This window comes from Saccopteryx bilineata, chromosome 2, assembly GCF_036850765.1.
Source record: "Saccopteryx bilineata isolate mSacBil1 chromosome 2, mSacBil1_pri_phased_curated, whole genome shotgun sequence".
In the NCBI taxonomy this organism is placed as follows: domain Eukaryota; kingdom Metazoa; phylum Chordata; class Mammalia; order Chiroptera; family Emballonuridae; genus Saccopteryx; species Saccopteryx bilineata.
Window position 1 is genome coordinate 342,125,965 of NC_089491.1, and position 15,685 is coordinate 342,141,649.

At 46.6% G+C, this 15,685-nt stretch overlaps 1 protein-coding gene across 9 annotated transcripts in view; it reads right to left on the reverse strand.

Moving 5' to 3' along the window:
* SLC37A3 (solute carrier family 37 member 3) overlaps positions 1–15,685 on the reverse strand; it is a 42,602-nt gene that overhangs the window by 5,265 nt on the left and 21,652 nt on the right. For all 9 annotated transcript variants that reach the window (XM_066262449.1, XM_066262441.1, XM_066262447.1 and 6 more), the window contains 8 exons: positions 15,072–15,155; positions 12,754–12,899; positions 7,631–7,727; positions 6,804–6,888; positions 5,919–6,097; positions 3,215–3,356; positions 1,180–1,281; positions 561–608 (listed from right to left, as the gene is read on the reverse strand). In XM_066262449.1, coding sequence (XP_066118546.1) covers positions 561–608; positions 1,180–1,281; positions 3,215–3,356; positions 5,919–6,097; positions 6,804–6,888; positions 7,631–7,727; positions 12,754–12,899; positions 15,072–15,155 — 883 coding nt within the window. The remainder of the gene's footprint in view (positions 1–560; positions 609–1,179; positions 1,282–3,214; positions 3,357–5,918; positions 6,098–6,803; positions 6,889–7,630; positions 7,728–12,753; positions 12,900–15,071; positions 15,156–15,685) is intronic.

A 15,685-nucleotide genomic window follows, 5' to 3' on the forward strand; every position in this document is an offset into this window, starting at 1 on the left:
GAGAAAGCAATCAATGAACAACTAAGTTGTTGCAATGCGCAACGAAAAACTAATGATTGATGCTTCTCATCTCTCCGTTCCTGTCTGTCCGTCCCTGTCTATCCCTCACTCTGACTCTCTGTCTCTGTAAAAACAAATTAAATTAAATTAGAAAAAAATAAAAGTAAGGAATTTTTCTGTAACGTGGTCCTGACTACACACAACTGTTTCATCGGGGGCTGGAGGGAAGACACACTGACCAACTCCAAGGCAGCAGGAAAGACTAGCTGCACTGGACCGTGGGAAAGCAGGTGAGCGGGTTCCCACTGTGGCGTCCTCCTAGGCCATTCCTAGAGTGCTAGGAGAAGCTGTTAGGACACCTCTGTCAGAGGGGCCGACTCTGTAACAAAACAGCAGAGGTCACAAAAGAGCAGAGAACAGGATCCAGGGGCGGTGGCTTTCCTTGTACCCTGACCTCTGCAATTAAGGGTCTAGTGTCACTCAAGCCGAGGAAAAACCAGTTCCCTTTCCCTCTTACTTCTACAGGAGAGAGCATGGTGAGACCGGGCCAGGTGACATACCTGTCACGGCCATCAGCAAGGCGTTAATGGACTTATTGTTCGGGGAACCTGTGAAGAAAGACACAAACATCAAGAAAGTGCATTACGTGAGCCTCCCTGGACGGTCCACACAGACCTGGGTCTCTGTGACCTCACAGATCATGCCCAGACACAACAAAGGGACACAACTCTTTCCCAGCCTCTTCCAACTTTTATTTGCAATGTCTGCCTCTCGCTGAGCTAATGGGACTTCTAAATGCTACAGGAAAAAACCTACTCCCATCTCAGCAGCGTCTTAAGGGACATACACCAAACTGACTAATTACCATCTTGCCTCTTCTGAAACCTTTTCCCTTTTATTGTTTTATTGGCTCTAATGCTGCCCCTCTGGAGCCTCCCTCACAGAAAGCATGCACACTCTCAAGCAAGCTTTTAAACAAATCAACAAAGCACCAGCAATGCCAGTTTCCTCCCCAACACAAATAAAACTCTGTGATGACACTTTTACCAGGTATTCACAGGACAACACAAAGGTCCCACGTCATGCCTTTGTAACCAATCTCAAGGATCCCCCCACCCTGGGCAAATGTCTTAGTCCTAAGAGATCAGGAAAGTAATTTAACTGCACAGGAATACTCACGACTGTATCCAACCAGGGACCCAACCGCCAGAAGCAGACTCAGAGCAAGAACGGGTGCCCGCCTCTGTAGCACATCCGAGATGAAGCCTTGCAGGGTCCCGCCTTTGAGCACAGAGAGCGCATCACAATCAGAATCATTCACAACTTAGCTCGGTGACCTGAAACTTGCTCACCAGCTAACTTCCACCTGCTATCTGGATCCGAGCACTGGTCTATCCAGAAAGATGGCTGCCTCTCCTAAAAAGTTTCCTCCACAGTTTCCTTTTAGGAAGATAACTGATAGCTAATCATCAAGAGGGCTGATTGGGGAAGGACATGGCAAATCAGACACCAAAATAAGTAAAAAGAGAAAATCAACCAAAACCACTCCACTGTCCCTGTTGTTTTCCCTTCTCAAAGCAGCTGTGGAGGCTTTTCCGGATTTTTCTGCTTTTTTACTTAAAAAATGATTAAGGACCATCCATGTTTTATAGACTATTAGTAGCAGCCAATAAATATTCACTAGAATTAAGCAGCAGTTATGGGTTTAAAATAATTAATAGGTCCTAATGTTTAAAGAGATGATATGAACCCTTCAAGCAACACAGTCACATTTAGACACAGCCCCATGTTAAGTTCTAGGGGCCAGGAGGCTGCTGGTGCAGCGTCATCAGACAGAAGGCCCCAGAAGTATGGTCAGCGCTAAGGTGGCAACCTCACCTTGGACTCTGGACGTAAAAAGAAGGGCAAACAAGTTCAAATACAACAGGAGGATACACTGGGTCCTTTCACGGGCTCAGGGTAGTTTAGTCTTACCACAAGTCAACATGAAAACATTGCAGAAAGGACAGTAAGGTCTTGTCATAGCTATTTATGTCATAGCCACTAAAATGCATTGTGCATCTGTCTTATTTAAAAGTTTCTTACTTCCCTGTTTATACTTCCAGCTTTAACAAAAAGTCACTACTGAAATCTGCTGTGTACAAAGCAGCTACAAAATAGTCACACAAAGTAATCCCTGCTCTTATTTCTACCAGTGTGATCTGACAATCCACACTCAGCTGTCAGGGACAGTGGACGCAAGGGTTCCATTAAGAGCAGGGGTCCCCAAACTTTTTACACAGGGGGCCAGTTCACTGTCCCTCAGATCATTGGAGGGTCAGACTATAAAAAAAAAACTATGGCCTGACTGGGCGGTGGCACAGTGGATAGAACATCGGACTGGGATGCAGAAGACCCAGGTTCGAGACCCTGAGGTCTCCAGCTTGAGCGCGGGCTCATCTGCTTTGAGCAAGGCTCACCAGCTTGGACCCAAGGTCACTGGCTCGAGCAAGGGGTTACTTGGTCTGCTGAAGGCCCACAGTCAAGGCACATATGAGAAAGCAATCAATGAACAATTAAAGTGTTGCAACGCGCAATGAAAAACTAATGATTGATGCTTCTCATCTCTCCGTTCCTGTCTGTCTTTCCCTCTCTCTGACTCTCTCTCTGCCTCTGTTAAAAAAACAAACAAAAAAAAAAAAACAAAAAAAACAAAACCAAAAAAACCCATGAACAAATCCCTATGCACACTGCACATATCTTATTCTAAAGTAAAAAAACAAAACGGGAACAAATACAATATTTAAAATAAAGAACAAGTAAATTTAAATCAACAAACTGACCAGTATTTCAATGGGAACTATGCTCCTCTCACTGACCACCAATGAAAGAGGTGACCCTTCCGGAAGTACAGCGGGGGCCGGATAAATGGCCTCAGGGGGCTGCATGCGGCCCGCGGGCCATAGTTTGGGGACCCCTGGTTAAGGGAGATCACAAAGGGAAATGTCCCAAGACAAAAGGACTGAGAAACAAAAGCCCATGAATCACAGACTGCCACAGGCTGACTCTTCTTTTCTAGAGATGTGGGTTTTAAGTGTTTGGCTGTTCACTGGTAGGACAGTTTAGGAAAAATGGCTGTGGAATAAATAATGAAACTTGAAATGATGTCAGATGTCATAACCCAGTAAAAGATGACGAGTGACTATCACAGAAGGAGACACATCACGGGCGTTACCTATAATTCCTCCCACGTCGTACCAGATGGACAGCTTGTCAGCTTCGGCCTCCTTCCATCCAAAGTTGTTGCTCAGGTAAAAGGGAAGCCAGAAGAAAAAGGAGTAATTCACTAACTTCAAGCAGGCGTAGGCCAGGGAGTACTGGAAGGAAAACATTCAACTATCAACAAAGAACAAATTGTTCAGGACCACAATTTCTAATGCAATTAAAAAGCAAAACAAAACAGAGGACTCTGGATGAACACTACTTGACTGTAAAATTAAACATTTCTACAAATTCCCACTGGGCTGACTTCACCTAGCCTCCCTCTTCTCTCTACCCCATGAGCTTCTAGAAAGGCTCACAAGCAGGCCTTTGCGACAGAAAACAACGGACAACCACTTCCCAACTCCCCCCCAATCTCTTCTCCTGCCAGTCCCCAGGTAGAAGCAAACCAGTGTTTGTACAAGGCAGGGCACATACTCATAAAGTATTTGTTTATTTAGACAAAGATTAAAGGTATTCACGCCACTAGCACGAACCATAAGCAAATACACCCAGTAAATATCACAGCTTCTATTACAAGCAGCCAAACTATTTTGGTTCTACTTCCTGCAAAGTTAATACTGTGAATGACAGAGAGCAACATGACTAAACTATAGTTTCAAGATCTAAGAAAAGCATCAGTGTTACAACCACTTTCACATTAGTTTCCAAAAGCTTTCTATTCCCACATCCAGGGGGAAGGCAAAGAATATCTTTGGTGTCTCAAAGGAAAGGACATGATTGTCACAGCCTCGTGGCTCTACTTGAGGCCAGCAGTGGCGCTAAGACTCCTATATTCAACACGTTATTACCAGGAAATCCTGCAGCATCAAAGGAAAAAGGGGAGGAACAGACAGACTGACTTCAAAGGGTGTCTGGCTAGTATATTCTTCTCCCTGGGGCCGCCAGTTACTCCCTGGTATCACTTGTTTTCACACCGCTTCCTGGGCCAGGCAGCACCACCCCGCAGTGCCGGGTCCCAATCAGGAGTGCATTCTGCCCAGACAGTCTGCCACACAGACAGAGGAACGAGGCTTTCCCTCTACATCCCTACACAGATTTCCCTCTACATCCCTACACGTCAGGGAACAACAACTCAGGAAATACAAAGGAATAGTGAAAGATTCTGTACTGAGTCACAACAAATTTAAGTTCTGTCTCAAAAGTACTCCATTACCAGCGGAATATTTTAATAACTGGCTAAAATACTAATCCTTAGCATAAGAACAGGCCTAAAGGAACTTGCATTCCTCTTATACATCATCCTTTAAAGAATTGTGGAAACCTGCATTTTAACTCACACTTAACTATATGTTTGCAAATGTCAGTTCCTTAGCTCGGGGCAAAGGCAGAAGGGGAGTGACAAGCATGAACTAGACAACCTGCAGCCTGAATCTAGCTCAGGGGCTACACTCAAAAAACACGACTGCAGAGTAAAATAAAATCAGGTGCATGTTCACCATACGATCACCCAGTGTTCTAGACCCCAGGCAAGACTGGTACGCTTTCTAGTCCACAGGGAGGGGAACCGAGACACAAGGATGGGCTGGTGACTTAGCCCAGGCCTCCCACAGAGTTAGTGAGCAAGCTGGAAACATAACCTAGGCCTCTTAACTTCCACTCCCGCACTAGAGCACCAGAAACATCAAGACAGAAAAACTGCAGCAGAAGGGATTTAGTTGAGATGTTAGAGAAGTTCTCATGACTGTTAAGGCTATGGCAACACTGGGACGCACTACCCAGACACACTGGAGTATTCTGCTCTGGATCTTGTCATAAAAGGGCAAACCACTCGCTTCCTAGAATAAGACTACCAGCAAACAGGGCAGATTTAATGACCCATTCAAAACCCCTCTTGGCTGACATCTAATCGTATAATACTGCAACAGGCCAAAAAGAATATATTTTAAAATGCCAACCTTGGCCCTGGCTGGTTCACTCAGCGGTAGAGCGTGAGCCCGGCGTGTGGAAGTCCCGGGTTCGATTCCTGGCCAGGGCACACAGGAGAAGCACCCATCCGCTTCTCCACCCTTCCCCCCTCCTTCCTCTCTGTCTCTCTCTTCCCCTCCCGCAGCCAAGGCTCCATTGGAGCAAAGCTGGCTGGGGTGCTGAGGACGGCTCCATGGCCTCCACCTCAGGCGCTAGAATGGCTCAGGCCGCAGTGGAGCAACACCCCAGAGGGGCCGAGCATCACCCCCTGGTGGGCATGCTGAGTGGATCCTGGTCCGGCGCATGTCTCCCTTCCCAGCTTCTCACTTCAGAAAAATATATATAAAAAAAATGCCAACCTTGCTTCATACTCAAATGCTAGGTCAGGGTCAGCACACTGGGGTGTGCAGCTGAATCTGTACACCCACCCATTCCATGCGTACACGGTTTCTTTGCTCTAGAGTTAAGTAGTTGTGGCAGAGACTATGTCCCCCCCACTCCAAAGCTGAAAACACTATCTGGCTCTTTATAGAAAAAATCTGCCCACGTCTGCATTAGATATCAAAAATTTCAAGTGGCACCAACATAAACATAAGCAGAGGGGCACTATCCAGCATTCCTCTGAACAGATCTTTCTAAAGTAAAGTATCAAAGAGAAGCTAGATACCTAAAGCCGCCCTATCCTAGGTAGAGTGGACCCCGGGCTCTGGGAACGCTGGCTACACCCTGGGGACCCGCAGGCTCCTTACCGGAATGACGCCAGGCAGGCAGCACGCCTGGGAGAAGCCTATTGCCTTAACTTCGGCCACGGCGCTGCCTTCCTGGACAGAGTAATTGGGCTCACAGGCATCTTCGCTCTCAGCACCACTGATTAACGGCCTGTGTGTGTCTTCTTCAAAAGTTTCTTCTACCTCAATCCCTGGGAGACCTGGAACAACAGGGATGGCCACCACTCACAGACCACCCTCAAGGTGTCTGGCCCTATGCTTCGAGTGGATCATTATTTACGAGGCTGACATTATTTTAGTTCCATTTTATGGATGAAGCAACAAGGTTCAGAGGCCAAGGTCAATGACTGTTAATTAAGGTCACATAGCAACAAACCCTGGGTTCTAATTCTCCTTTACTGGCTTCAGTGCAACGTGTTTTCAACTAAACAACACAAGCTCCCTTATGTACAAGAAGTTAACTACCCACTAATAAACTGACATGCCCCTTTAATAATACTGAAAAGACAGAATCATACATCTACTGTCTTATGTGGTTTTGCTTATATGAATTCTGTATTTAACCAGAGATAAGTTTCACACTAAATTATCTTTATGGAGGAAAATAATCTGGCTCAAGAAGTGAAATCAGAAGCACATCCGTGCTAATTTCTAACCAGTGTCTCAAATATAAAACTCATTCCATATCTGAGAATTCCCTGAATCTGCCAACGGTGAGCGTCACTCCCTCACACGCGCATGGCTGCACTGGGCTTAGCTGGACACAGGACACGACCCTGCTCTTTTAAGCCACTGACAGGAGCATCCAGTGCTCCCGAGAAAGAAGAGACTCACTGTTCTGGCCTAACATTTCTCTCGGCCTATAATAGGAAGGCGTTCTGAACTGCAGCAACAGCGTGTCCTTACCAATTTCTTCAGGTGACACCAGGAGTCCAAAGAAGATGATGATCCCACCAGCAAACTGCACAGCCGCTGTCACCAAAAAGGCATACTGGAGGAGAGAGGGCGGGGCTCTTACACATCTGGGGTGTCTGTCAGGTCAGAGGCACAGTGAGAGGTGGGGCAGGGTTGGGGAAGGGACAGGGTGGGAGGAGCTTAACGAATACTAACGGGATAAAGGTATAAGTGGAATTTCTTTTCATACATTCATAAGCTGTTTCTATTGACTTTCATCAACTACACACTCAAGTTCTTTAACTTTCTTCTGCGCTGTTGGTCTTTTTATCAATTTGTAGGTGCTTTTTTAAAGATTTTATTTACTGATTTTAGAGAGAGGAAAGAGAAAGGGAGAGAGAGGAGCAGGAAGCATCAACTCGCAGTAGTTGCTTCTCGTATAATGGGGCAAGTCCAGGGTTTTGAACCAACAACCTCAGTGCTACAGGTTGACACTTGATCCACTGCACCACCACATGTCAGGCTTCCGTTTTTTTGTTTTTTTTTTAAGATTTGTGGGTGCTTTTTCATATTAGGAAGATTAGCTCTTTATCCATAACATGAGTTGTAAATACCTTTTCCCAATGGATTGTCTTTAGGCTTAGGTGTTTTCCAGAAATAATGTTCTGTGATCCGATTTTGTCAAAAGTATGTTTACTTTTAACAGAAGCCTTGCCATACCCAGGCACAGTTCAGTTCAAGGTGGTTTTAAATGGCCACAGTGTTATTTCCATGTATGTGCATGTGTGTGTATGTACACACATATGTACATACTTGAGAAGCTAGAAATAAACACCTACCTCATAGCCATACTGGAGGACAGAGGAGGCCAGGCACGCGCCCAGAATGTTGCCCACAGAGGCACAGGCACTCCAGAGCCCGAACACAACTCCCCGTCTAGGAAGGAGACGGTGGAAACACAAGACAACAGAATAGGAAGGGATTAGATCTGCAGTTTAAATACAAAATGGCCCAAACAATGAAGGTTCACATTACAGAGAATCAACACTCTATTTTAGGATTTTTTAAGTCACCCAAACGGCAAACCATTGGGTCTCTTCTAACTCTAAGAGGTTTTTTTATACTAAAGTTTAATTTGGGGTTCATCAAAAGAAACTATTAAGAGAATTTAAAGACAAGGCACAGACTGGGAGAAAATACTGCATATCACTGATCTGATAAGACTTGTAACTGGGATATAAAAAACTCTCAAAACTCAATATTAAAAAAACAGATAATGCAATAAAATGTTAAAGAGTATGAATCTATAATATCTCAAAATAAGAAATTCTTGTAAAGGCAGCAAAAGATCTTGATACTTCACATATAAACAATATGACGCAAACAAGCACACGAAAAGATGCTCCACATCACCAGACATCAGGGAAATGCAAATTAAAACCACAATGAGGTATTACTATACAGCTACAAAACAGCCAAAATAAAAGACCAAGCATGTCAAGTGTTGGCAAAGGTATACAGCAACTAGAACCCTTTACACTCTGCTAGCAGAAATGTACAATGGTACAACCACGTGGAAGAAACTGGCAATTTCTTAAAGAGATACAAACACACCTATCATGTGACCCAGCCATCCTACTCCCAGGAATAACCCAAGGGGAATGAGAGCATATGTCCATACAAGGATTCGTACACAAATGTTCACAGTGGCATTGTTTGTAACAGCCAAAAACTGAAACAACCCAGATGTTCATCAACAGGTGGACAGACCAATAAACTGTGACACAAGGGGTTACTATTCAGCTATCAGTAAAAAAAGGAACGGACTATCAATACACTACATGAAGGAATCTCTAATTATGCTGACTGAAAGAAAACAAAAAGAAGTACAGACTGTATGATCCTGTGTACATAAAGTTTTAGAAAATAACTGAAGTGACAGAAAGCAGATCAGGAGTTGCCTGGAGAAGGCAGTGGGAAGGACAGGGATGGAGCTGGGAGGGAGAAGGATGGAGCCAGGAGGGGTGGATGATGGAGCTTGGAGGGGTAGGGAATGAAGCCAGGAGGAGTAGGGGATGGAGCCGGGAGGGGGGCGATGGAGCAGGGAGGGAACTGAGAGGGAGGAGGGGGGAGTCAGGAGGGAGGGGATAGAGCCAGGAGGGGTGGAGGATGGAGCTGGGAGGGGTAGGGAATGAAGCCAGGAGGGGTAGGGGATGGAGCCGGGAGGGGGGCGATGGAGCAGGGAGGGAACTGAGAGGGAGGAGGGGGGAGTCAGGAGGGAGGGGGATAGAGCCTGGAGGGGTGGGAAGGAACTGCTGTCTCTGTGTTACCGAGCATAAGGGGGTGATAGACTGTCTATTATCTTAACCATGCCTGACCAGGTGGTGGCGCAGTGGATAGAGCGTCGGACTGGGATGCGGAAGGACCCAGGTTCGAGACCCCGAGGTCGCCAGCTTGAGCGCGGGCTCATCTGGCTTGAGCAAAGAGCCCACCAGTTTGGACCCAAGGTCGCTAGCTCCAGCAGGGGGTTACTCGGTCTGCTGAAGGCCCACGGTCAAGGCACATGTGAGAAAGCAATCAATGAACAACTAAGAAGTCGCAATGCGCAACGAGAAACTGATGATTGATGCTTCTCATCTCTCTCCTTTCCTGTCTGTCTGTCCCTGTCTATCTCTGCCTCTGTTAAAAATAAATAAATAAATAAAGTTTTATTATCTTAACCATGACGACGGTTTTATGGGTGTACTCATGCTATAACCCATCATACATGTTAAACGTGGGCAGCTTACTGTATACCTCAATAAAGCCATTTTTAAAAGATGGACGGGTCGAGGAAGAGTCTGGTGGAAGGGAAACTAGCTTTTACAACAGCCTTGGAGAAAAAGAGATTAGCTCTGAACATTAGCAATGGCAGTAAGGCTGGTATAAGAAAAAGAGGCTAAGAAAGTTAACTCTTTTTTAAAGATTTTAATTATTATTATTTTTGGCAGAGACAGAGAGAGTCAGAGAGAGGGACAGACAGGGCCAGAAAGACAGGAAAGGAGAGAGATGAGAAATATCAATTCTTTGTTGTGGTTCCTTAGTTGTTCATTGACTGATTTCTCATATGTGCCTTGACAGGAATGGGGGGGTGGCTACAGCAGACCGAGTGACCAATTGCTCGAGCCAGAGACCTTGGGCTCAAGCTGGCGACCTCGGGGTCTCAAACCTGGGTCCTCCACATCCCAGTCCAACGCTCTATCCATTGCGCCACCACCTGGTCAGGCAAAGATTTTAATTATTGATTTAAAGAGAGGAGAGCAAGAGAAAGAAAGAGAGAGAGAAAGGCAGGGGAGCGGGGGAACAGGAAGCATCAACTGGTAGACGTTGCTTCCGGTATGTTCCTTGACTGGGCAAGCCCATGGCCTAGACTGACCGGGGACCTCAGCACTCCAGGTTGCCGCTTTACCTACTGCGCCACCACAGGTCAGGCAAAAAGTTCACACTTGTATTTTATCTATTTGAAACATATTTAATAACACACTGTGGTTTGGTCTAGATTATCTAGCTCTTGAAACATTTTTTTTTTTTTTCCATTTTTCTGAAGCTGGAAATAGGGAGAGACAGTCAGACAGACTCCCGCATGCGCCCGACTGGGATCCACCCGGCACGCCCACCAGGGGCGATGCTCTGCCCATCCTGGGCGTCGCCATGTTGCGACCAGAGCCACTCTAGCGCCTGAGGCAGAGGCCACAGAGCCATCCCCAGCGCCCGGGCCATCTTTGCTCCAATGGAGCCTTGGCTGCGGGAGGGGAAGAGAGAAACAGAGAGGAAAGCGCGGCGGAGGGGTGGAGAAGCAAATGGGCGCTTCTCCTGTGTGCCCTGGCCAGGAATCGAACCCAGGTCCTCCGCACGCTAGGCCGATGCTCTACCGCTGAGCCAACCGGCCAGGGCTTGAAACATTTTTATAACCTCAAGACAGAAGGAATCTTAGATAGGAACAGGGAGTCTGGGGCTGCTACCTCCAGCTGTGTGGTTACACACAAGTCACCGCTGGGGCTCAGTGTTCCCAGCAGGGACAGTCTGCGCCCCCAGGGCACGTGCAGCCAAACAGGAAAGGGTTGGGCGCTGCGCAAGTGTTCATATTGTGCTCCTGAGCCTCCTCGATTGAACAAACTCTGACCCTAGCAACCAGAGGGAGGGGACTGGCTCATCCAAGGTCACAACCTTTTGAGGGCACTGTCCTCAGTGAATCAGTGCATGCCCCAGAGCCCAACTTCTTTCACCTGGAAAACAAATGATTTGAACAAGCTCATCTCTAATCCCCACTGCTGAAACACCCCGTTCCTCTAAATTATGTAAGATCTGTCCAGAGGGTTCTGGAGGAGAGTCAGAAGGCCAGGCTCTCAAGAACACTCGCTAGACAAAGACATGCTCTTACAAGAAACTGGCTGAAATAACTATGGTTTGAGTTGTCACCATCCTAATGGCACTTTGTGGTTTATTGTCACGTTAACAGGAAGTCACCTCTCAACAGTTCATAGGGAATTTCAGTCATTGGTGTTACTTATGGCTTTCTTGAATTCTTCTCTCATTGGAACTGACCCACAGAAATAAGAAAGTGGTCAGCCTGCCCAGTCACTGCCATTAAATACCCAGTGTCACCCAATTTCTAAAAACCTATAAAAATAATCTCAAAATGATCCATGTCAAAGTAATTTCCTTTTAGCGATAGATTTCCGGTGGTGCTGCATTTCTCTTTGCTCATTTATATTATCTAGTTTGTCCACAATAAACGAGTCACTTTTGTACAATTTTCAAGAATCATGAGTGGAAAAAATTACCTTAAATCTTAAAAATAAGCAGCACGTCAGCATCACCCACTCCAGAAGAAAATGAGAGTATGACAGGGGACAGTGCCTCTGAACACCCACTCTGTCACACCAGAGGTGCCACAGGCACAGCAAAGGAGAAATGGCCAGCACACTGAAGTCTACTCCGGAGTGTGCTGGAGAGGGGTAGCTTCCTCTGACCACAGACATTTTATACACGAACTCTCTGAATGTCACAGATCAACAGTCAGCCAGCATCACTGCCAGCCACTGTGAAACCCGGAGCAGGACCCCGAGCAGAGCTGGTCAGAGCATGCCCCGCCCCTGTGCTGGGGGGACAGTGGTGCGGACGCAGCCCGGTGTAAAAGTGCAAACAAACAAAAAAGACAGAGCCATAGATAAAATAAATGTGCATCTCACAACACACAGATATTTGCCTACGAGAAATGATAGAAATTCAATGTAATAATATTCCTAAAATTGGAGGATCGCAAATAATAATAAACAACAAAGCCAATTCTTTGGGTATCTCGGCTTATTTCATCCTGTAAATTCAGTATGGCTATTCCTCCCGGTGGCCTATAGATTCTCTAGCAGGTGCCCGTCCTCACATCTCGGCCCACACCACAACTCAAAACACAATCGAATAATGACTTAAAGGTTTAGGGGGAAACACCCCAAAGTTTGGCATTCTCACCTGCATCTCATTGGAGCCTTTGTTAGGTGACTTACGGCAAGCCCTATGGGTCACTTTTGGCCTCAGTTTCCTTATCTTAATAGAAGAAGGCTAAAAAAGGCCACCAAATCTCAAAAGGGAGAGGAAGGCCAACCCCACAGGAAGATACAGGATGGGATGGCACATGAGGTGCCTGCTCTCGAAAGGGGAAGATAAAACCTGGGGCGTGCTGCCTTAGGCGCACTCAGAACCTGACCCAGAACCAGCCTGCGGCCAGAGCACGCTGTCAAAGCGACGAGCCCACACCACTCCCAGTGTACTCTGGTGTGAAACCTCTCCCTGAACCAGCCTAACTTTCTTTAACGAAAGGAGGACGTGGTCGTGTCAAGGGCTCGAGTCCACTGACAGACAAGTCTGGATAACCCGATACTACAACCACTTAAAAAGAAAAGCAGAAGAGGAGGGATGCGCATACCCAGCTTTCCCGAACCAGTTGCCCATGACGGCAACCACGCAGGGCCAGCCGGTGGACTGTAGCAGGCCGTTCACAATCCACAGACCGCAGTACAGCCACTTGTTGTAGAAGTGCAGCCACTCCGTGACAGTGCCAAAGACAAACACCTTCGAGAAGGGAGAGAGAGGGACATATGACATCCACACAGACCCTGGGGGACGCTCACTGCCCAGCACACATACATCTCTGCGGGAAGAGACTACAGGGAGGGGATATTCAGGGTCCAGACCTATGCGACATGGGCTGACCTTGCGATGTGCCTGCTCCAAGCAGCACGGGGTGAGTGAGACAGCCACCAATCCGCCACCAACCAAACAGGCACAGAGGTCAGACAGCATAAAATTCATAGCGATCATCCCTCCAACAAAGTCTCCAACTCCTTGACCTTTTTTTATATCTATAGTTGACCCCTGAATGACATGGAGGCTAGAGGTGCTGACCCCCAAGCAGTCAAAAACCCACATGACTTTTCAATTCTCTAAACTTAACTTCCAATAGCCCACTGAATGGAAGCCTTACCAATGATACTTTGTATGTTTATGTATTATATGTTGTATTCTTACAATAAAGTAAGCTAGAGAAAAGAAAATGTTATTACGAAAAGCTTAAGAGAAAATATATTTATAGCATCTACTGAAAACAGTCCCCATGTAAGTGGACCCGGCGGTGTAAACCCATGTTGTTCAAGGGTCACCCTCATTTCCGTTTCCTCTTCCTCGGGCCCTTGCTTGTGGAGGACTGTTATGGGGACTGAGTTCAGGTGGGTAAGTCAAGTTCGAGCCAGGCCAGGTACATCGTGGGAACTGGGAAGTGCCAGCTATACTGTTATTACCACTACTGGGTGAATCAGAGATTTGTGGGCTCAATGATTCGGTAGCACACACGTGACTACTCTTCTAAAGGGATTTTTCTCGAGTAGGCATTCATTTGTAGTTAAAGACTCTTTGGGAATATTGGCATGGGTACATATAGTACTGTAAGATTCCAGTTATATGACACAGTGAACTGAGCAAAACAATCAGCACAGAAATGGCCAGTGGTCGCCGGGCCCTAGGGGAAGGAGACGTGGCGGTTACATGACTATACTCGCTCGTCAAATTCAGAACTCTACCCTAGAAAGTTTACGTACATTAATTTTTCCAAAAAAAATCTTTTCAAAGTATGTTTTAAAAACAGGTTTTGAGCCCCGGCCCAATAGCTTGGTTAGTTAGAGCATCGTCCCGATATGCAAAGGTTGCAGGTTCAATCCTTCATCAGGGTACATACAGGATCAAATCAGTGTTTCTGTCTCTCTCTCCCTTTCTCGCTCTTTAAGATCAATAAATTTTAAAATTAAGTATATAAATAAAGCAGGTTTTGAAATTGAATGTACATACATGTGGGTGAGCAGCTTGTGAATAAAATAGTTCAATCTCTAAAATGTCAAAGAAAACACTTTTCCCTATATACAAATGGCAGACATTGAAAACTAATAATAGAGTCTACTAAACTCCATGCCTTCATTCCATCAACAGAAAAATTTCTCGCCCAACCCCTGTAAACAAGTAGAGCTGACTCAGACCTGGACGTGGCCCCTATACTGTGCCAGGCACTGCTCCAAGCGCCTCACACAAACCTCACCAAACCCTCACCACAGCCCCAGGGGCTGGGCACGGCTGGGGAAGCTGGAGCAGAGACCACAGCTAGGGGACTGCAGGGGATGGGCGGACACCCGGCTGCTGTCTCAGTGTTGAAACACTGTGCTCCAGCCTCCCGGGGAGAGCAAGGCTGGTGCCGACGCATGCAGGCCAAGCAGCAGACAACATTCATGCCTTCAAAGACATGCAGGCGTGGGAGTGCGGAAGGGGGACGGTGACTCTGGGAGGGGTGTCAGTGAAGGAAGGCTCTATGAGAGAATGTCATGGCCGGTGACTTGAAGAAGACGTTGAGGGAGGCAGACTTTGGAGAGCTGGAGAGAGGGCCGTGAGAGGCAGGGAGAGCAGCAAGGACTGGACGTGTTCGTGCCATGGGATGTGTTTGTAAAGGCGGCTGGGACCTGGTTCTGGAGAGCACGGAACCCCATGCTGTTCACTCTGACCTTGTTGGTGACTGAGAGTCAAGGAAGGAGCATGATCCAAATGACACTTTTAAGAGACTCCCCTAACTGAAAAGGCAGGCCAGGGATTCAAGAACCAGAGATTAATTTGACTTTTCTACATACAGAAGTAGAGGGATTGCTGGGATTCTGAAACACCTGATGATAATCATCATCATCAATTTTTTAGAGCTTCCAAACTTACCACTAATGCAGAAGAGCACATGCCAAAGGACAGGACGCATCGTAAGTTGAGCCGGTCCCCGACAATACCGCTGATGAAGAGGCCCTGGAAACAAAGCATTTTATTTTACAGCCCTGAAAAACAGCACAGCCCGAGAAAGGAGGCCTGCAGAACAAATGGGCAAGCAGTGCACTGGCACCACCTAAAACTGAACCTCAGCCTCATGCCAAGACAGCTGTCTCTACCCGTCTCATAAATGTTCCATGAAACTGGGCTTCTGCACACTTCACGCACACAGACATCCTACGTCAATGCAAAGTTATGTTCTAGTTGATCCCCTAACTGCCTAAAAGGAGATAGGGAAGAAAACATAAAGACTTATTCCAGTAAAACAAGGACACAAATACATTTCATTTTCTAGTTATCTAGAAAAGGATCCCTCTTTGCCATCCGCATGCTGAATTAGGCTGCACTCCAGCGTGTTCTATAGGACAGGCTTCTGCCTGATCAGTCTGACCCCTGCGTTTCATGACGCCACAACGCAAGGGGGGAAGGCAGAGGCAACAATCAGCTGACCGCAGGTACAGGTGTTCTGCCTTCTGCTCTCATGGACTAGCAGGAATTAAAATGCTCAG